We start from the raw sequence: 21642 nt of genomic DNA, 5'->3' as shown, positions 1-21642 counted from the left end.
TAAGGTCCCTTTTCTTTCACCTTATCTTTCTGCATTGCTTTGCTTTCTTTTTTTTTTATTGTATTCGTCTCCGTCCTGCCGAAATGATAAATGCGGGAAGATATCTGGAATATATAGGCGCGCCTCTGTTCAGTTCTGATGGCATTGCCCCTGGCAACCAATAGCGTCTCCTGCCAACATGGCCGACCGGAGTCACGTGACTCCTCATTCTCATCTGACGGAGGTGTTTGGTGGTCGGTAGCTCCGCCCCTTGTCATGTTGCCACGGCTGAAATGTTTCCTCATACAACACGGACACAACCGACGGGTGTTTAATAAGTTAAACTTACACTGGTCTCCTTTGTCTGCGGCACTCTGCTCTCCTTTCTTCCTTCATGAAATGAAAAAGTATCGTCTCCTGACTCTCTGTGAGCTTTTCCAGCCTCCATGTTAGACGCCTGATGTGATTGTCCATGATTAATATCACCATCATGCAGACCATGAACACGGTGGCCTCCCCGCTCTCCATATTAGCTTGTTTGTGGTGTTTTCTTCTCTCCTACTTTTATCAGGTTTTGTTTTGTTTTGTTGTTGAATGTGGCGCTAAACGGCTAACGTCACTGTCTCAGACGGCTGCGCGCGGCGCATCAGTCCCGACTCGTGTGCGAATGCAGACTGAAACAGTTCCGCTGGGGAAGGACAGTTATCAGAACGAAATTCGAGTAGGACAGTTCTGATAACTGCGTCCTTAGAACAGCTCTGTCCGAAAGCGGCTATTGATCCATACGACCATGACACACAACAAATATGGAGCCTCTCATTAGTTCCGACACAGTCTGGACTTAAATCAGCTGAAACTCAAATCTTAGTCATGTTAGTGACTATAGGAAAAGATGCTGACCCTGGAGTAATATGCAGTTACACACTTCAGTGTGTATAGTATGATGGAAAATTAAAATGAAGCTTCAGGCATTTTTTTTTTTTCTTTTAATTTGGAACATAAACAAACTTGTTCCAGATCAGAAGGCAGATTTTCAGCCTCGTTTTCTCCAACATAAATTCACTTTTCACTCATCAAAAACAGAAAAAAAAAAACATTTTCTGCTTCTCTGATCAGTCTGTGGGTTGCATTGTCCTTCCTTTAGTGTAAACAGTCTTTAATAACGGTGTCATGCAGCTTCAGCCTTTAATCACGGCGATCGGCCTCAGTTTGATGGCCTTTTTGCTGATTCCAGCGTCGTGACACGTGTTGACGACGTCCGTCACGTTTTTGTAAGACTCCGGAGCCTGAAAGGAAACAGAAACGTCAGACCGAGTCGGCAGGTTTGATCCCTCTGAGTCAGAGATGGCTTTCAGCATCACTGCTTCACACACAGGGAAAAGGTTTAACCGTGATGGTGGCACGTGCTCCTCACCTCCTCCATGACCAGTTTGGGTGAAGCCACTCGGATGGCGATGCCCATGTCAGCCAGTTTGTCCAGGACATCCTGGAAGTCCAGATTCCTGCGGGACTTTGCTCGGGACATAGCGCGACCCTGAAAGAACGGACAACAAATAGTTTCATGAAGTCAATGAAACACCCAGAGTCCAAAGCGTTGGAAACGATCGATCGGATTCTTACCGCTCCGTGACAAGTGGTGCCGAACGTCTCCGTCATTCCTTGTTCTGTCCCTGTGAGGACGTAACTGCAGGTTCCCATCGTCCCGCCAATCAGCACTGGCTGACCTGTGAGCTGGAAACCAAAAAAAAGGCTCAGAACAGCTTCTGAACAGCTTCTGATCAGCTTCAGATCTTCAGCGGGGCTTTCAGTCTTACGTTGGGACTAAGGACGGTGTACCTGGTAGTTGGGTCTAAGGACGGTGTGCCTGGTAGTTGGGTCTAAGGACGGTGTACCTGGTAGTTGGGACTAATGCCCCTTTTCCACCGAACATTTTTGTACCAACACAGCTCTACACGGTCCCACTCTACCCTGGTTGGGAGCTTTTCCACCGCGGGTTGAAGGTGGGACCCGTTACAATTTTGAGCCCCGGCAAGTCCCTGCTTCAGAGGTGGGTCTAGTAGGTACTTGTCGGTGTTAAAACTTCACGTGATCAGTGCTGTCCACTGATTGGTCAGGTGAAATTACGTCATACACGCAACGAAGCTCGGGGAGCTTTATGTATGAATCACCCGCCATGTATGAAAACACAACTGCGAGAGAAACAGAGAATAAACAGAATTGCGAAGATGGAAGACCAGAGAAGGAAAGGCAACCCGTGGACAGTGAGCGAGGTGCAGACCTTTCTGTGTGTGGTGGCTGAGGACCGCATACAGAAGGAACTGGTTGGAGCAACACGAAATAAGAAGCTGACCAACTATCACCAGAATTCTCAGCAGTGCCGAGACAAGCTGAAGAGCTATTACCGGCAGGTAAAGGACCACAACAGCCGGAGTGGGTCAAACCGAAAGACATGGAAGTGGTTCGACCAAATGGACGGAATTTACGGTCACAGCCCGGCGAACGGCGTGGATTCGGCGATGTGTTTGTTGGAGGCGATGGAAAATGGTAAGTGTTGTTCTTATCCCCTTGGTGCAACACTTATATCTTAACAATTGCATGTTTTATATCGTAACAAATACATTTTCAGTCTTTAACTTGTGTAAAAAGTTACACAGGTGTCTCATGTAAGTTGTTCTGAGTGAACTAGCAAACAACGCTGTTTTGGAAGGCTAGCACAGTGTCTCTCTATGCGGTTACGTGTATGCGTTTCATATGTTCACACGTTTTATTTTTTTTTTAGTCAAGACTCGGTTTGTTCAACCGATGAGTGTTCGGTTGCTGAGGTCAGCGAAGATCCTCCAACCCCGCAGGCTTCAAAACCAACACTGGCATCACAATCTGCAGCTGAGGCAGCAGCTGCTATCTGCATTCCACCGGCACCAACACTGGCGTCACCGCCTGTATCTGAGACAACTCCTGCTGTTTACTTTTGTGCTGTCTTATTTAATAAAGAGCTTGGTTTAACTAAACAATATGGATTGTCAACTGCATTACACATTAAACTCCATCATTGTGTTTACTTTTGACTAACCGCGGCGTGACACTTTGCAGTCACCTGAAACCGACGTCACGTTAATGGTGACCGGGCCGACTCCGCCCACTTCCAGGCCACAGTTTGGGTGGAAAAGAAAATGTTACTGGTGCTGTGTCGTGTGGTGTAGTGTTGGGCTATATCGAACCGAGTAGAGTAGGGCAAGCTTGGCGGTGGAAAAGGGGCATAAGGACGGTGTACCTGGTAGTTGGGACTAAGGACGGTGTACCTGGTAGTTGGGACTAAGGACGGTGTACCTGGTAGTTGGGACTAAGGACGGTGTACCTGGTAGTTGGGACTAAGGACGGTGTACCTGGTAGTTGGGACTAAGGACGGTGTACCTGGTAGTTGGGACTAAGGACGGTGTACCTGGTAGGTGGGACTAAGGACGGTGTACCTGGTAGTTGGGACTAAGGACGGTGTACCTGGTAGTTGGGACTAAGGACGGTGTACCTGGTAGTTGGGACTAAAGACGGTGTACCTGGTAGTTGGGACTAAAGACGGTGTACCTGGTAGTCGACAGGGATCAGGGGGTGGTGTGGCGGGAAAGCTCGGGTGGATCCTTTGCGGTGAATCAGCAGCGTCTTCTGCTTCCCGTCCACCATGTGCTCTTCAACCTTGGCGATGTTGTGAGAAACATCGTAGATGACGTGCATGTCGAGGTCATCCGGCGTGGTGCCGAAGACTTTGGAGAAGGCCTTAAAGAGGAGATCAAGACCGATCTGTTAATTATGCATTCACTGGTTCCTGTAATTCATCTCATGGTTCTTGATGGTATTTTTCAACTTTCTGATATCGATATTCTTCCTCAACTCCCCTCATTTGGACTTATGTTGCTGAGACTTGATGAACTTGGCTGAACACACTGGAAGTGGGAGGAACCCTCTCACTCTGGGTTACTCACCTCATAACAACTCAACTTGGTCCATTGGTACATATTAGCCTTCAGTTCACCTGCTGAGACTGAGCTGGTTGGACTTGATAAGACTTTCATCAACTGGACTTTCAGGGAACCGACCCATTCGGATTTGCACTGTTTAATCTTAACTTACACGTTAGGTATGACTCGGTTTGAACCAACTCGATTATGAAGACTCCTAAACTTGTGACTGACCTGCTAAGACCTAACTGACTAGACCCGTCAGAACTGGACCCATTGAGTTTTATGTGACTTGTAGGGTGGTGTCAGCTCAACTTATGAGAACCCAACTGACTCAAACTGTCAGAACTTTATTAGATCTTAGAACTTTTAAGACCTCACTTATATCGACTCTTCGAATCTTAATCATCTCAGTACCCTACTCCTTAATTAACTTGAATTACTTGGAACCGACCAGTTCAGACTCACATTTCAGTCGTAAACAAATTGTGAGTCTTTAATTTACTCCTAAGAACCCGACCGACTTGTTAGACCTCATCAGTTCAGAATTGACCCAAAAGTCCTAAACTTGTACTGGGGGTTAATCTCTAAAAGTCCTCGTGGAACATTTGCAGAAAGCTGGAGCTGCGCAGGTGTGCGCGCTACAGGTGTGTGCGCGCTACAGGTGTGTGTGCGCTACAGGTGTGTGTGCGCTACAGGTGTGTGTGCGCTACAGGTGTGTGCCGTGCAGGTGTGCCCTGCAGGTGACTGCGCAGGTGTGCGCTGCAGGTGTGTGCGCTGCAGGTGTGTGCGCTGCAGGTGTGTGTGCCCTGCAGGTGTGTGTGCCCTGCAGGTGTGTGTGCGCTACAGGTGTGTGCGCTACAGGTGTGTGTGCCCTGCAGGTGTGTGTGCGCTACAGGTGTGTGTGCGCTACAGGTGTGTGTGCGCTACAGGTGTGTGCGCGCTGCAGCTGTGTGCGCGCTGCAGGTGTGTGCGCGCTGCAGGTGTGTGCGCTGCAAGTTGCGCGCTGCAGGTGTGTGCGCTGCAGGTGTGCCCTGCAGGTGACTGCGCAGGTGTCCGCGCTGCAAGTGTGCCCTGCAGGTGACTGCGCAGGTGTGCCCTGGAGGTGCGTGCTGCAGGTGTGCGCTGCAGGTGTGCCCTACAGGTGACTGCGCAGGTGTGCCCTGGAGGTGTGCCCTGGAGGTGTGCCCTGGAGGTGTGCCCTGCAGGTGTGCGCTGCAGGTGTACTGACCTGTCTGGTGAGGAAGGTCATGGAGGAGCGGTTGACCCAGGCGTAGTTTCCTGCAGCCGCCATGCCCTTCAGGTAGTCCTGGCCCTCCTGGGAGGTGATGCGGGCGCAGGCCAGCTGACGGTCGTTCACAATAATCTTGTCGCGTTTCATCGCCTTCTCCATGGCAACCAGAGCATCTGTCAACAACAACAGTTGCTGTATTTGATAAAGTTTATTGTAATATCGGAGCCACCTGGTTTGTGCTTTAAATCAACTGAACGTGTGACTGTCTCTTTAAAGACTTCTGCAGTGAACAAACTGAATTCAAATTGAACTCATTTTAGTACTTTTATAGCTTTGTCCAATTTAGATTCTACCTCATTTTACCTTTACTTATTCTGTATCCAGTCAAAACTTTATTTATTTGCTCTGAGGCACAAAACTGGAAGTTTGTCTTCAGTTCATGTCATCGGGGGCATAGAGGACCCTTCGGTTGCTGGAGAAGCCTACCTGTGGCCACCTGGTGTCCGAGGCCTCTGCTGCCGCTGTGGATCATCACGCACACCTGGCCCTTGTGGTCGATGCCCATCTTCTTGGCTGCGTAGTCGTTGTAGATCTCGTCCACAACCTGGATCTCGGCATAATGGTTTCCTGCTCCCAGAGTTCCCAGCTTTAACAGACCAAAAAAAAAAAAAAAAAAAAAAGGGTTGTTTACCAATTATAAATCCATCTGTGAGAGTCTTCAGCCCCTTTCACACTGCGACCCGCTACCTTAGCAGGTCCAAATTGCACCTTCGACCCGCGTAGAGCAATGTGAACGCTTGGCGTGTTGGTGACCCGTGTCGCCGGAAGCCGAGTTCAGGGGGCGTGGCCTAGTGGCAGAGCGTCACACGAAACACAGAAAACGCTGGGCGTGTACAATGACGTAGGCACAAGCCATGCGTCGGAGGTAGGGTTAAATACACCTTGAGGGCTCGTTTTTGCAATTGTATATGCAGTTCATGGAGATGTTATTTTACGGGGTGTGGATGGTTACAACGTGGGATGCTGCCGAAGAACATATGCGGAGAATACAAGAGCACTATAGTCCCCGAAATGTGGCGGTAAATAACGTCCTCTGCTCGGAGGCTGAGGAGCTCGCGGACCTCCTTGTCTCCCCAGTTGGCCATCTTCAAAAATGTCTCGAACTTAATGTAGGCTAAAACAGAGTAAAACTTGTCCTCACCTGTCGCCGTTGTTCTGAATCAGCTGCCCATTCTGTCTTTTAAACTCCTCACGTCACGCAACGCCCACGTCCGACCCGCGTCGATTGTGTTCACATCAAACTCGGCTCGGCAAAAAGACTAGGGTCCGACGCGGGTCGAAAGGCGAGTCGAGTTGACGCGGCAGCCCGGGTCGGCAGTGTGAACGCAACAGCGGACACGCTAAATTCGCGGATTAAACGCGGGTTATTCGGCAGTGTGAAAGGGGCTTTCCCCTGCGGGGGGCGGGGCCTGTGGGTTACCTGTGGCAGGCCTCTCTTCTTGGCCTTGGAAGACACCTTGTTGGGGTCGGCCTGCAGCATCCTGCCGTACTCCTCGCAGTGCTCCTTGTCCTCGGCCCAGGCGTAGCCCTCCCTCAGAGACCAGTCCACACCCATCTCCAGAGCTTCCTCCAGGTCCCTGAGGCACCACAGGTGAGAAGGTGAGGCAGACGGGTGGAGGAGGTCATGCATGTTACCTTTATTCAGTCACGGAGGATCCCGCTCACTTGGCTCCCATAGGGATGACTCCTTTGGACCCGACCCCGACGGGGATGTGGTCAAACAGCGACTGGGCCAGCTGTTCCTTCACCGGCTGGACGTCCCCCTCGTCTAAGTTCGTCCTCAGAAGACGGACGCCGCAGTTTATGTCGAAACCCACACCGCCTGAAAGACACGGGAAACGTGGGATGGTGAGCGCGCACCGAGCGATAGAGACGATGCAACATCAGAACTGTTTCTTACCTGGAGACACGACGGCGTCCGGGTTATTCATGTCAAAGGCCGCCATGTTGCCGATAGCGAATCCGTAGCCAGAGTGGACGTCTGGCAGACCGATGGACCTCTGTGGACATGAGACACAGTGTGAGCGTGGACGCTTGGCATCACTCCTCCAGCGGTTGGTACGAAACCTTTCCACTCACGTGAATGATCCCGGGCAGCGCCGCCACGTTCCCGATCTGCTTCATGGCCGGCAGGAACCCGCCCACACCTGAGGAAGAGCAGAGAGCAGGTGAATCCCCGCGCACGTGGGAGACGGCAGACACCATCTCAGCGGGGAACGGCTCAGCCCACCTCCTCCTCGACAAGCGTTACGAAGCTCCTCGAACATCAGCTTCTCCAGAGGATCGTTCACGTAGAAGATTCCTTCCACCTGACAGAAAAGTTCAAACATGAGATGCCAAAAACTCGCTACAAAATTCAATTAGCGTGATAAAAACTGAGGACAAAGCTAAGAAACGAATCTATTTTTTCTTCCTTATTAAGAAATTCTGTCTGAAAAGTGCCAGTGACAGGATGAAGCTGAGATCTGTTTGGTCTCAACTAAATTTCATTAGTTAAGATTTCAGACTGGCAACAAATTAAAAAAATAAATAAAAATGCTGGAATAGGAGCAATTTAAGGCTGGATGTCTCCAGAAAACAGCCGACTGTAACCGTGATCTGGTCCTAAAGCAGCTGAGTCTGAGAAGATGTTCTTCAGAGAAATATTGGAAAGGATATGCATATTTCAGAACATCATGAAAGCATTCAGGGAATCTGGAGGAGTTTCAGTGTAAAGGACGAGGGAGCAAGCCTAAGCTGGACCCCCGTGACCTCTGACCCCTCAGACGGCTCTGCATCAAGAACCCTCATTCATCAGCAGCTGATAGAAGCACACGGACAAGGGATTACTGTGGGAAACCTTTGTCCAGCACTACGATCCAGAGTTCCATTCACAGACTTTACTGTGCAGAGAAGAAGCCTGATGTTAGCCTGGTCCAGAGGCGGCGTCCACTTCTCTGGGCTCGGAGGCGTCTGGGATGGAGCGTCCACTTCTCTGGGCTCGGAGGCGTCTGGGATGGAGCGTCCACTTCTCTGGGCTCGGAGGCGTCTGGGATGGAGCGTCCACTTCTCTGGGCTCGGAGGCGTCTGGGATGGAGCGTCACACGGTGGAAACGTGTGCTGTGGTCAGAGCCGTCAGTGTTCCAGATCTTTGTTGGAAGAAACGGAGCAAAGAGCCAAAGGAGCATCCAGCCTGCTGTCAGCAAGCAGTCCCTGCAGCCAGGCTCTGGGATGGGATGGGCTTGGATCAGGGCCCCAATGAGCAAACCTCATTTCCACTTCTGGGATGGCAGCATTAATGCAGAAAGAGATTTTACAGCAACATGTGGAGAAGGTTCTCTGTCCTGACTTTTATGGGACGTGCTGCAGGTCTGAGATGTAGAAATTATGTTTGTTAACAGATTAAATGAAGCTGATGAGACACAACAGGGAACATGTTCACTTCAGACTGTCTGTAACAAGATATAAAAAAAAACAAACAAAAAAAAAAAAAACAAGAATTTAACAACACAGAATAATAAAGAAACGTTGTTTTTTTTTTTACATTAGCAAAAAGCTACTTTTAAATTCCACCTGTAAAGAAATGTAATTCAGAATAACTATTTTGACATATTTGAGCTTTTCTTTTCGTTGCATCACTAAGCTTCGTCAGCACGTTTTAAACCGAAAACAGCTTCTTTGAATGATCGTTTACTACTTTTAGTTCTGTTCACCAGGTAGACACCTTGCCCGGTTAGATGCGTAGCCGGCACGCTCTAACTGAAGCTAACCAGCTAACTAGTTAGCAGCGCCTCACCTGCATGTTGGGGACGAAGCCCTTTTTAATCCTCCAGCAGTTACTGCTGAGTTTATCCAGAAACTGTAGCTCATCGTTGTAGTTTCGGCTCATGGTTCCGATCCAAACGGGTGACAGCTCTCAGAGTTTAACGCTGCTGTGTTCAGCTGCTGTTCAACGCCACGCAGCTGCACTCAGGGCGATACGGAGGCCCGCGAGCCGTCAAACGCGAGATTCAGTTCGGAATGACGCAGTAAAAAATTCAACGGAGCGCGAGGATTTTCTAATGAGACGTTAAAGCCTCGAACACAAATGACGTCAAACGCTCGTTTATTTACTATTCTACGATAATTTGTTCTTAAGAGTGTTCGTGCAGCGTTAAACTAGCCGCTTGCCGTAATTGTAGTCAGTTTATATCTTGTCAAGTTCAACGACTACATCCGCAGGAAACCAGAAAAGGTTGAACTTTCCTTCAAAATAAAAGCCCAACAGCTTTTCTTCTATTTTCCTCGACGTAATAGAATTGGAAAATATCTTTTTAACAACAATAAACTGAGTTTTTTTAAAAGCTTTATAACAGAGGTGTTTTGGCACCAGCATTTACATTTAGGTCCCCATGAACCAGTTTCTGGTTTTACCATAAAAACAAGGCAATGCAAGGCAAGACAAGGCATCTTTATTTATACAGCGCATTTCATACCACAGGCAACTCAATGTGCTTTACATAAAGACAAGGCATTTAAAAGAACAGCATAAAGCAGCAATTGAAAGAGAAAAAAAATAATACAAAAATTAAAAACACAGTTAAAAGCAATCAAAGAAGAGGGGAAAAAAGAAAAATATAAACTCAACCATAAGCACATCGAAAGAGAAATGTTTTTAACCTGGATTTAAAAGTGCTTACAGTTGGGGCTGATTTCAGTTCTGCTGGTAGTTTGTTCCAGTTGTGTGCAGCATAACAGCTAAAAGCTGCTTCAGCGGGGCTAGTTTGAACTCTGGGCTCCACTATCTGACCTGAGTCAGCAGATCTCAGAGCTCTGCTGGGTTTATACTCTGCTAGCATGTCATTCATGTATTCTGGACCTAAACCATTCCGTGATTTGTAGACGAGCAGCAGAACTTTAAAATCTATTCTGTATCTGACCGGGAGCCAATGTAAAGACTTGAGAACTGGGGTGATGTGATGTGATCTCTTTGTTCTGGTTAAAACTCGGGCTGCAGCGTTCTGAATGAGCTGCAGCTGTTTGAGACTCTTTTGGGGGAGTCCAGTCAGAAGACCGTTACAGAAGACCGTTACAGTAGTCAAGTCTGCTGGAGATGAAAGCATGAATCAGCTTCTCCTGATCTGTTTGGGACATGAAACCCTTCATTCTGGATATGTTCTTAAGTTGATAAAAGGCTGATTTGGTGACTGATTTGATATGATAGTTTAAGGTTTGGTCTGAGTCTATCAGCACGCCGAGGTTCCGGACTTGGTCTTTAGTTTCTAGAGACAGTGACTGAAGATGTTTACTGACAGCAAACCTCTTCTCTTTGTTGCCAAACACAATGACCTCAGTTTTTTCTTGATTTAACTGAAGGAAATTTTGGTTCATCCACTTTTTGACTTGCTCTAGGCAGTCGCACAATGACTCTATAGGACTGCAGTCATCTGGAGACAGTGCCAGATATATCTGTGTGTCATCTGCATAGCTGTGGTAGTTGACTTTAGAGTTCTTCAGAATTTGACCCAGAGGCAGCATGTATAGGGTGAACAGAAGGGGTCCAAGAACTGACCCCTGTGAAACTCCACATGTCATAGCCACTCTATCAGATTGATTACTTCCAATGGTCACAAAATAACTCCGCTCCTCCAAGTAGGACCTGAACCAAAAAAAAAAAAAACACCAAGGTGGTGTAGCCCAGTCCACTATTATTGGTTAGCTCCAATCTGCTCAAGCTCCACCCTTTGCAGATGGCCCCGCCCACCGTTCTGTAGGCACTCTGCTGACATTTGACTTGAAAAGTCAATTGGACCAAGATCAGCATTTGCTGTGTTGGTGTGACTTAAAATGATTTTCTCGGAAAGTAAAAAAAAACTTGTATAAAGTGTTTTATACAATAAAGGATAATTACAAAAATACTCCTGTAGGCTGCTGTAATTGGTAGCCTAAATTAGAATTTGATGTGCTGGTGTTCTTTTGAAAAATTTCCTCGGAAATAGAAAAGTTTTACAGCCACAAAACTACTGCGGCAGTCTGCCGTGATTGGGCAGCTCAGATTGCCTGATCAGGCCCCGCCCACACTCAACAGATTGCCCCGCCCATTATTAAGTCGTTGCTTTGGTGAACTTTGATGTGGCTAAAAAAATCATTAAATGAATTGGACCGATTGGAAAATGTTGTGTTGGTGTTTTTTAAATTAATTTACCCAAAAATTAAAAGGTTTTGTATACTTTGAAGGATACCAACAGAAATACTGATTTGCAACAGATGGGACAATTACTGGTTTATGTGGGACGTTATGTAAGAATATACATTTCTACCACTTTAAATAATAAGCAAAATATTGAAATAAATGTAACTCTTTGCGGCTTTGTGTTTACGAGATTTGTTTTGAAAATCCAGAGCGGAAGTTGCACTTCCTGTTTTTTTTGCCGCAGAAGTTCACGGCTGCAGGTTTGTGTTTACAGAGAAACGGCGTGAAATGTTTGGGGTATCAAAACGTTAGTCCTTCATGTGAAAGTTTCCCTGTTAGACTTTTAAAAGCCGAAACCACCGGTTTAACCAGCTTTAACCAGCTAACCGACCAGGTTAGTTAGCATCAACTAGCAGTTTAGACTGTTACGCAGCAACTTTGGTTTGCTAACGTCCTGAAACGAAAACGAAATCTGCTGCACTTCAACAGTGTTTTTCTCTTATTTAACAATCTGTAACTGATGTGTCTGTTGGATGTTTTCAGTGTGAATGTTTTCTTAATGTCGAATTAAGGTGATTTCAGACCAAGTTTTGAATATTTCATGGAAATACATCGTTGTTTTTCTGATAACAGGAAATTAGGTTAGCGTAAAAGATAAAGCGGGACGTTAATGACTCATCAAAAGTGAAAAATAGATGATTCACATTGTGATTTTGTTCTAAAATCAGTTGTAAAATGGCCAAAAGTGTGTGGACACTCCCGACAACGAGAAGCATTAGAAGAAGAGTCTCTCCACCAAACTCCATTAACTTTTCCTCTAATTTAAACAAAGCCTGACTTTCATGCCAAAAACAAAGGAGATATAAAGTTGAAGCGGTGCCGAATTAAATTTTGAGTAATTTGGGGGACAATCTGTTGAGTTTTTTTCTACTCAACATGACTAAATCATGCATGTCTGTTATTTAGCATTACAGCATAATTGTTGTTCAGGAGCCACCTTTTATTTGCACTAAAGCCAGGAGTTTATGCAGAGATATTACTTGTGTTATGATCACGTGATCATGGGGAAGGTCGCTGTGTGTCTGTCCTCAGCATGAAGCTGCGAGTTCGGATCAACCAGCAGACCAGCAAAGTGGAGTTGCCATCGGAGGAGCCCAGCGTGACGCAGCTCAGAGAGCTCATTGAGGAGACGCTGCTGTCCTCTCATGGTCTCAGGTCAGACCTCAGACGGGTTTCATTGTCCACAACGTGTGTGGACGGCCTGATTCATACTCATCTCTCTCCCCTCAGCTCGGACACACAGTTCAGTTTGTCTCTCGGAGGCTCGGAGCTGCTGTCAGACTCCGATCAGACTCTGGCGTCCTGTGGCGTCGTCTCCGGTGATCTTATCTGCGTCTTACTGCCTCCAGCCGCCGCCACCTCGGCCACTTCGGCCACCTCAAACCCAACCACCACCACCAGGACCACCTCAAACCCAACCACCACCACCAGGACCACCTCAAACCCAACCACCACCAGGACCACCTCAAACCCAACCACCACCAGGACCACCTCAAACCCAACCACCACCAGGACCACCTCAAACCCAACCACCACCACAACAAGAACAACCCACAGCCAGCAGATGAACAGCGGGACCACCAGCCAGGTGAGTTCAGAGGTTATTCTTACTGTTAGGCCAGTTGAACACTTGTTCAACTTTAAGTGATTCTCAGAGTCTTCACTGACCAACAGAACCAAACCCAGAAACTGCTGCAGCAGCACTCAGTAAAAGTTGTTCTGGAGTCCCAGAAAGACAGAAAGTTTCCAGAATCTACAGGAACAGCGTTCTGGAAGCTGCTCCAACCAGCAGGTTACCTGCTGACAGGTGAGGGTGTCAGGGTTGGGTAGAACAGCAGCATCCAGCAAAGGTTCAGCCTCTCCAACAAGGATTGGACCGAAAAACAAAAAGTTTTCAGTGCAATCTGTTGGTTTTCTTAGCTAGGAAATTGTTTTTGAATTGGCTCTATATGAACGAATTGGATTATTTTATGAATTATGATTATTATTAATTAATTGAATTCCAATTGGCTTGAATTGGACTTACTATCTAAGTGCCTTGAGATGACATTTGTTGTATTTGGCGCTATATAAATAAAAATGAATTGAATTGAATTGAATTGAATTGATGGATCGTGGCTAGGGATGCAGCGATACCACTTTTTTTCAAACCGATGAGATACTGATACTTGGATCTGAGTACTTGCCGATACAGAGTACCGATGCCGATACTTCTACCACAAAAAAATGCAATGAATTGGAAGACAGGTTTCGTTCTCACTAGCCCAGTGGTTCCCAAACCTTTTGTGCCCAAGGCACACCAAAGGACAAGTAAAAATCTCAAGGCCCACCTATTGTGCAAAATAGCCCTTATAACACGTGTTATCACTCATATCATGTCAAATATCTGTAAATGTGCATCATTATTTACTAATGCCAAATACAATGTGACAAAGAACACTATATTACTCATAAAATATTTATTAACAAAATATTTCAAAAATTAATTTGAAACTATCAAATTAGGCTTCATCAAAGCAGCAACAGTCATTTAAACCAGAGAGGTCACAGAATTAAAAATTAGGCAAAGGAAAGAACTGTCCATGGTCCTAAACTACAAGTTATCAATGCAACATTTCAGCAATCAGTGAAACATGTGCTATTGTAAATATTTTGCCTACTTACAAATTAGTGAGATACATAATCATGAAACAAGTAGCAGATATAAGCTAATAAACAGTGAGTAATAAACATAAAAATCATGAAACAAGTAGCAGATATAAGCTAATAAACAGTGAGTAATAAACATAAAAATCATGAAACAAGTAGCAGATATAAGCTAATAAACAGTGAGTAATAAACATAAAAATCATGAAACAAGTAGCAGATATAAGCTAATAAACAGTGAGTAATAAACATAAAAATCATGAAACAAGTAGCAGATATAAGCTAATAAACAGTGAGTAATAAACATAAAAATCATGAAACAAGTAGCAGATATAAGCTAATAAACACTGAGTAATAAACATAAAAATCATGAAACAAGTAGCAGATATAAGCTAATAAACACTGAGTAATAAACATAAAAATCATGAAACAAGTAGCAGATATAAGCTAATAAACAGTGAGTAATAAACATAAAAATCATGAAACAAGTAGCAGATATAAGCTAATAAACAGTGAGTAATAAACATAAAAAACATGAAACAAGTAGCAGATATAAGTTAATAAACACTGAGTAATGAACATAAAAATCATGAAACAAGGAGCAGAAATAAGTTAATAAACAGTGAGTAATAAACATAAAAATCATGAAACAAGTAGCAGAAATAAGTTAATAAACACTGAGTAATGAACAGAAACTGACATGTTTCATGTTTAGAGAATAAACTCCAAAGATTTGTGTTCCTTTAAAGCTTTGTTGTGTCAGTTTTCTTCATCTTGTGGAAACATTCGGTGACATTTTGGACTCGGCGTTGTATCGTGTGTCTGAACAGGTGATGACAGACGTTTTAAAGAAGAAGAGTTTGTTAAAAACTCGTCTAAATGTGTCATTTTGTTGTCTGAATGTAGAAAATAGGAGAAAAATCTCTTTTTTTTCCCGCTTTAAAGCCTGAAACTTAAGTTGCAGCTCGTTGCTTTTGTCTCGTCGTGGTCTTGTTCTAAGAGCTGAGTTCTCTCGTTTGATTGGCTCGCTGTAGATCAAACGTCTGATGGCTCTTTTCTTTGTAAACGTTGCAAAATGAAACGGTGTGCATGTTTCAGCTGTTTTTAATTTCTGAGACGCCGCCTGGTTGCAGCACGTGTTTCACATGTTCAGTTTCCCGACTGTCGTGTTGTCATCCAGCAGCCGAGCAGCCCGCCGCTGACCCCGCCCACGCAGACCTGCGACATGCAGGGCTCTGCGCCGGCGGCCCTCGTCTGGGAGCCCATGCTGTGCAGCGAGGCAGAGGAGGGTCAGGCGCCGCTCTCCCTGGACCTCCTCTATCACACGGCCCGGATCGCCAGCCCCAACGACGCCGTCATGGTGGCCGCGCACCTCCTCATGCTGGAGACCGGCTTCACTTCTCTGGGCTGTGAGGTGAAGCAGGGGGAGATGCCCGCGGGGTGGAGGTCTGCGGGCGGGGTCTACAGGCTGCAGTACGCCCACCCTCTGAGCGGGAGCAGCCTGGCGGCGGTGGTGGCGGTGAGCATGGGCCCGCTGCTGGTCATCAACGGTGAGTTGGCTGTCGGCCGCAGCGCCGCACGTCAGAGCCGCGGTGGAGCTCCTGGGAACCAGGTGACCCTCTGTGTTTGTTCCCTGCAGCCACTCTGAAGGTGACAGAAACCGTCGACGCCGTCCGCAAACTGCAGCTGAACGCCTGCAGCTACGTGACCGACGATTGGCCAGGTAGGGACGCGATCGCTCTGCAAAACCGAGGGCGCCCGGGGAACCGCGAGTAACCGTTTGTCTCTGTCGTCATTCAGGGGAAAGTGCAGCGGCGGCCTTCAAAGATCTGAAGAAAATGTCCCGGATCTTCAAAGACCAGCTGGCGTACCCGCTGATCGCCGCCGCCAGAGAAGGTAAACGCCACATGACGGCTTCCACGCTCCTCACGGCGAGCCTCAGAGCCCCAAAAACATCAGAAACTTATTTTATTTATCAGAAAGATAATAAGATTTGAACAAAAGTAACTTTCCTGAATGATGAATTTACTTTGCTTTAAAAACACGAATAAAGTTGTTTTAATAAAATGATCCAACACGGAATATAAAACGTTTCCATCTAAACTCTCCACAAAGCCTCAGTTTTTGATTAAAACCTGTTCTTCGGGTTCATCCTGCTGAGCTGAAACTCTGAATCTGTTCAGTGTGAACTGGAAACTGTTCAGTGTTCAGGGAACTGTTCAGTGTGAACTGGAAACAGTTCAGTGTCCAGGGAACAGTTTAGTGTCCAGGGAACAGTTTAGTGTTCAGGGAACAGTTCAGTGTTCAGGGAAGAGTTCAGTGTTCAGGGAAGAGTTCAGTGTTCAGGGAACAGTTCAGTGTTCAGGGAACAGTTCAGTGTTCAGGGAACAGTTTAGTGTTCAGGGAAGAGTTCAGTGTTCAGGGAAGAGTTCAGTGTTCAGGGAACAGTTTAGTGTTCAGGGAACAGTTTAGTGTTCAGGGAACAGTTCAGTGTTCAGGGAACAGTTCAGTGTTCAGGGAAGAGTTCAGTGGGAACTGGAAACAGTTCAGTGTCCAGGGAACAGTTTAGTGTTCAGTGTCCAGGGAACAGTTTAGTGTTCAGTGTGAACTGGAAACAGTTCAGTGTTCAGGGAACAGTTAAGTGTTCAGTGTGAACTGAAAAAAAGCTCAGTGTTCAGTGAACAGTTCAGTGTCCATGGAACAGTTCAGTGAACAGTTCAGTGTTCAGGGAACAGTTCAGTGTCCAGGGAACAGTTCGGTGTTGAGGGAACAGTTCAGTGTTCAGGGAACAGTTCAGTATGAACTGAAAAAAAGCTCAGTGTTCAGGGAACAGTTTAGTGTTCAGGGAACAGTTTGGTGTTGAGGGAACAGTTCAGTGAACAGTTCAGAGTTCACGGAACAGTTCGGTGTTGAGGGAACAGTTCAGTGTTCAGGGAACTGTTCAGTGAACAGTTCAGTGTACTGGGAACAGTTCAGTGTTCAGGGAACAGTTTAGTGTCCAGGGAACAGTTCAGTGTTCAGGGAACAGTTCAGTGTCCAGGGAACAGTTCAGTGTCCAGGGAACAGTTTAGTGTTCAGGGAACAGTTCAGTGTCCAGGGAACAGTTCAGTGTTCAGGGAACAGTTCAGTGTCCAGGGAACAGTTCAGTGTCCAGGGAACAGTTTAGTGTTCAGGGAACAGTTTAGTGTCCAGGGAACAGTTCAGTGTTCAGGGAACAGTTCAGTGTCCAGGGAACAGTTCAGTGTCCAGGGAACAGTTCAGTGTTCAGGGAACAGTTCAGTGTCCAGGGAACAGTTTAGTGTCCAGGGAACAGTTTAGTGTTCAGGGAACAGTTCAGTGTTCAGAGAACAGTTTAGTGTTCAGGGAACAGGCAGCAGAATGTTTTCTTTTTAATAAACTAAATTCTCTTCCGGCTCGTTTCTACACCAGACAAACCACTGGGGGGCGCCAGCGTTAAAGTTATCCAGAGTTCATCGGTTGGTCAAATGAAAGCGTTTTTGTGTCTGAATCATCTCGTCTCTTGTATCGTACCAACTGACGGCGGTGTGTTTGCAGCCATGAATCTGCCGGTGGCGTTCGGCCTGCCGGCTCTTCCTCCGGAGCTGCTGCTCCGAGTCCTCCGACTGCTGGACGTTCAGTCGTTGGCGAGGCTGTCGGCGGGTAGCCGGCACTTCCACGCCGCCGCCGCAGACTCCACGCTGTGGAGACACCTGTACCGCCGGGACTTCGCAGGTGAGACCATCACAGCTCCGAGGTGACAATGGTTTGAAACCTTTTTAAAAAGGTAAAAAAGTGATTTTAAAGGTCCGATTCTCACTGGTGGTTCTGTTCTGGGGAAACGGTTTCCTCCTCAGCTGATCATGTGACCTCCTGGTTCTGCTGATGAGATTGATCCAAAGGTTTTCTGATCAGAAGAAACAGAACTCTGTGACTGAAAGGTTTAGAGGTTTAACTTTGAAAAGAGACCAGAACCGGGCTGGTTCTACAGCAGCTTTGGGTCTGACACGGAGAGGTTAAAAAGAAGGTTTCTTTAGTTTTAAGGGGCCGTTCACTCCTTCATTTCTGGGTGAAAACACATTCAAATCTCTTAGAACCTTCTGGGTTCATCTAATGGTTCTGAATGTGTTTGTTGTGCTTCAGATCAGGATCGCAGCAGATCCAGAGACACAGACTGGAAAGAGGTGAGAAAATGACTCGGATCGGTTTAACTTCAAAGCTTTTTACATTTCAGACTGAAACTGAACATGTTCAAATCGGATAACAAACTTAAACTCAAGCTCAAAGACCCTTTAATGTAAAAGCCAAAGTGGGCGGAGCCTCTGAATTAGAGGCGGATGGATGGATGTAATGACCTGCTGTGACGGAGGTCATCAGAAGAAGCGGTGCAGTTGGTATTGATCACGTGTGAAACTTCTCAGGATTTAAGATGAAACGAGAAACACTGAAAAAGAAGACATTCAGCCGAACAGAAGGTGGCTCAGAAAGATGAAAATATAGAAAGTTTGTTGTATTTTTCCCGTTGAACACGTTCAGGACGTTTTTAACGCGCTTGTTTCCCTTCAGCTTTACAGAAAGACTCATCAGAGTCGCTCCGAATCACGACGTGCGATTCGTCACCGCTCCCTGCCGCCGTTCCCCGACCGGGACATCTTCACCCCGATGCCCCGCCCCCTCTTCCCCCCACTGCCTGGGATCATCGGCGGCGAGTACGACCAGAGGCCCAACTTCCCCCACGGCCTGCTGCCCCGCCCCCGCTACGACCCTATCGGCCCCATCGCAGATCCCGCCGGACGACCGCGCTCCGGTTACCGCAGACCGGCGGGAGGACGACCGGCTGACATCCGCCGAGGATTCATCTGATTATCCATTCCAGGACTGATCAATAAAACTAACAGGAAGTGACATCACCAAGTGTTTATTTAAATGAGTTCTGAGACAGGTGGGGGGCGGGGCCTAAAGCTGTGCGTCGGTATCAGACCGCCTCAGAGAAAGGAAAAACCTGAGGTCATTAAACGTCCCCACACTTAAACAACGATGGAAACGCCTGAAAGTTCAACTGAAACACACGAAGTGTTGGTGACGAGTGCGAGCCGCTGCTGCTCTGAGAGGCCAAAGCATCAGGGTGCGCTTCTTTATGTTCAGTCAAAGAAACGGGTGACCTTTGTAGATGAGCGATGAGATGATAAACACAGCGACGAGCTGGTCGGTCACACTTTACAGAGAGGAAACACGTTTGCTTTTATTTGGTTCCTTTTAGCTTTTCATATTTAACCTGATAGACTGAGCTGAGACTAAATTGATTTATTGGTTGGTTTAGAAAACACTAATATGTGAATTTACTGGATTAAGTTCAAGGATGACGCTAATAAGCTTTGGCAGTGTTGTTAAATAATAAAAAGGTAGTAATAAACACGAACCTGTCCCAATATTTATTAAACATGTTTAATGCAAAAAGCTTAATTCAGACAGTAAATAACCGTCTCCATAACTTCAATTTAAAGTCAACAAACTGCCCAACAAATTATAATATTTATGTTTAATATACATACATGATTCATTGTTTATGGGTTTGCGTGCATTTTATTCATTAAAAATACATGTTTAGTTGTTAAAAAATTCATTTCAGTTTCCGGTCTCCTCGAGCTCGTGAGAAAATGACGTCATCTTTTGTTTTAAAACAAAGGGTGCACTCGTTTTAATCGACCGTTATAAGCTGTGGGGAGGATCAGTCCGGGCGGGCGGAGTTTGCTGCGGTGCAGCGATGTAACATCGAATTTTGTCACCCGTCAGAAAATGTGACCGGGTCACAAGCAACGAGTCCAATTTTGGATGTGTGAGAAATGTATAGAATGAGATAATTCGTTAGAGTGACCATTAATGGATCCGGTCAAACGGTCTGAGCGTGTAGTCTCAGGATTTGATGGACAACGGTTACTGAAACGTCAGTTTGTCCCAAGCACCGACCGGAGGCTGTATTTGTGTTTACTCACACAGTTTAATGTCTCCCAGAGCCTCCTGTGATGTCACGTGATATAAACCGTCCTCTGGGGAGGAACTCACGCGCAACTTCAGATAAAGTTGGCTTCAGCCGAATGTTTGTGTCGTTGTAGGTAAACGTTGATGTGAGCCAAAACCTCGCTTATTCAAAGGGTTCAATTTGAGTTACTCTGATTCTTCTCCTGCTCCGTTTAACGGAAAGATATTCGGTTATGTTAGTTAGCTGCTATGCTAACAGCGCTGGATTCGTACCATATGCTTTTGTTTTACGTCTAGTTGGAGAGGGCAAAATAAATTATTCATAGCTTTCAAATCTTCGCTGAATTGTACATTAAGTGTTTATAAATTCAAATTAGGAAAACTGAGACACAAATTCAGCTGAAGAAAAGAATTAAAAGTAATATTTAAATTTAAAAAACTAAAATATTAGTGTCTAACTGTTGTAAATGTAACACTTAATGCCCAAAAGTACTAAATAAAAGTATATTTGACTGTATAATTAAATTATATACACATACATATTGAAGGTTTTAAGAAGTTATGTCAGTGTTTATGATCATTATTTACTCCATTAGAATGTTTGAGAATTTTTCTGTAGAATTTGATCATTTTGTGCTTTTTAATCACATAATTGATTTTTTGATTTTGTTCTAATTGTTTTGATGTAATGGAAATGATTATTTTTTAAATGGATTAAAGATTCACATTTTAGTCCTAGCATGATAATGAAGTATTTCATGTTTTAAAAGAATATGTGTTGTGGCCCTGCGATTGACTGGCGGCCGGTCCAGGGTGTACCCCGCCTCTCGCCCATTGACTGCTGGGATAGGCTCCAGCCCCCCCGCGACCCAACCGACGGATTCAGCGGTATAGATAATGGATGGATGTCGAACTTGTACTTTTTTGTTTCACTTTTAATCGGGCGGCAGTGGGCCACCCCGGTCAGTGAATGTGAAGGGTGACAGAGTCCTTTCTTACACCTCTCCATGCTCCGGGTTCATCCGGCGTGTGAGAGCTGTTCTGCTGCGCTGTCTCTTTAAGAGCATCATGTTGTTACCGGAAGTGTAAGGGGTGTTTCCAGCTGATCCGCACAACAGTAGGACTCGAGGCTCCCTTAGTAGACCGACCTGCCCGCGCTGTTCTCGGGCACTACAGCATAGCGCACCGGTCGCGACCTCCGGCAGCTCCGCGGTAAGAGTCCTCTCCGGGACAAATTAGACGGAAGAACCGGGTGGGGGGGAATCCTCGGTGCTCCCCGGTGCTCCCCTCCTCTTCCCGCGCTCCCTCAATCCGTCAGTTAGCTGCCGTCAGCCGGTGCCGTCGGTCGCTGTTAGCCTGGACTGTCATGATCCCAGCTCGGAGATGGCGTCCTTCCCCGGTTTGTGTAAGGCTGTCGGGCCCGCGGAGGAGGAGAATGGAGAGCTGGACGGCTCCCTGCAGCAGATGCTGAAGGCCATCGCCGACGAGAGGAACCGACTGAACAGCCGACAGGAGATCAGTGGGCTCGGTGAGTCGCTTATTGTCTGTGGCCCTGACGCTTCTTCAGAAGGCTTTTTATCCACCTG

General features: G+C 46.3%; 3 protein-coding genes across 5 annotated transcripts in view; 2 read left to right on the top strand and 1 right to left on the bottom strand.

The window, feature by feature from the left end:
• Nucleotides 1-936: 936 nt before the first annotated feature.
• Nucleotides 937-9394, bottom strand: rtcb (RNA 2',3'-cyclic phosphate and 5'-OH ligase). Its single transcript, XM_075472326.1, has 12 exons — nucleotides 8999-9394; nucleotides 7454-7532; nucleotides 7303-7370; nucleotides 7124-7223; nucleotides 6889-7045; nucleotides 6644-6800; nucleotides 5650-5809; nucleotides 5161-5336; nucleotides 3559-3747; nucleotides 1600-1710; nucleotides 1394-1513; nucleotides 937-1265 (listed from the first exon to the last, which is right to left on the bottom strand). The coding sequence occupies exons 1-12, from the start codon at nucleotides 9089-9091 to the stop codon at nucleotides 1158-1160; spliced, it is 1518 nt and encodes a 505-aa protein (XP_075328441.1). The 5' UTR covers nucleotides 9092-9394; the 3' UTR covers nucleotides 937-1157.
• Nucleotides 9395-11586: 2192 nt separating this feature from the next.
• fbxo7 (F-box protein 7) lies at nucleotides 11587-19496 on the top strand. 3 transcript variants are annotated; one of them, XM_075472324.1, is made up of 9 exons: nucleotides 11587-11634; nucleotides 12467-12589; nucleotides 12665-13022; nucleotides 15261-15630; nucleotides 15720-15803; nucleotides 15881-15976; nucleotides 17636-17812; nucleotides 18221-18261; nucleotides 18644-19496. In XM_075472324.1, exons 2-9 carry the CDS (start codon nucleotides 12468-12470, stop codon nucleotides 18938-18940), a joined length of 1545 nt encoding a protein of 514 aa, XP_075328439.1. In that variant the 5' UTR covers nucleotides 11587-11634; nucleotide 12467; the 3' UTR covers nucleotides 18941-19496. The 3 variants fall into 3 exon arrangements, with proteins under 3 accessions (XP_075328439.1, XP_075328440.1, XP_075328438.1); XM_075472325.1 differs by lacking the exon at nucleotides 11587-11634 and adding an exon at nucleotides 11641-11768 and having other exon boundaries at nucleotides 15264-15630; XM_075472323.1 differs by lacking the exon at nucleotides 11587-11634 and adding an exon at nucleotides 11641-11768.
• Nucleotides 19497-20785: 1289 nt separating this feature from the next.
• The window catches only part of kiaa0930, a 28469-nt gene continuing 27612 nt past the window's right edge, over nucleotides 20786-21642 (top strand). Inside the window, exon 1 of the mRNA XM_075472322.1 lies at nucleotides 20786-21584. Within this exon, the coding sequence (XP_075328437.1) occupies nucleotides 21440-21584 (145 nt within the window). The 5' untranslated portion in view covers nucleotides 20786-21439. The remainder of the gene's footprint in view (nucleotides 21585-21642) is intronic.

This window comes from Odontesthes bonariensis, chromosome 8, assembly GCF_027942865.1.
Source record: "Odontesthes bonariensis isolate fOdoBon6 chromosome 8, fOdoBon6.hap1, whole genome shotgun sequence".
NCBI lineage: Eukaryota > Metazoa > Chordata > Actinopteri > Atheriniformes > Atherinopsidae > Odontesthes > Odontesthes bonariensis.
This window is presented reverse-complemented; position numbering and strand designations above follow the sequence as displayed.

Coding starts and splice junctions, on each gene's coding strand:
- rtcb (XM_075472326.1), bottom strand. CDS start 9,091: ATGAGCCGAAACTACAACGATGAGCTACAGTTTCTGGATAAACTCAGC. Junction 7,533..8,998: donor GCTTCGTCCCCAACATGCAG/GTGAGGCGCTGC, acceptor CTTTTCTGTCAG/GTGGAAGGAATCTTCTACGT. Junction 6,801..6,888: donor GTCATCCCTATGGGAGCCAA/GTGAGCGGGATC, acceptor GTGGTGCCTCAG/GGACCTGGAGGAAGCTCTGG.
- fbxo7 (XM_075472324.1), top strand. CDS start 12,468: ATGAAGCTGCGAGTTCGGATCAACCAGCAGACCAGCAAAGTGGAGTTG. Junction 12,590..12,664: donor CTGTCCTCTCATGGTCTCAG/GTCAGACCTCAG, acceptor CTCTCCCCTCAG/CTCGGACACACAGTTCAGTT. Junction 15,631..15,719: donor CCCGCTGCTGGTCATCAACG/GTGAGTTGGCTG, acceptor TGTTCCCTGCAG/CCACTCTGAAGGTGACAGAA.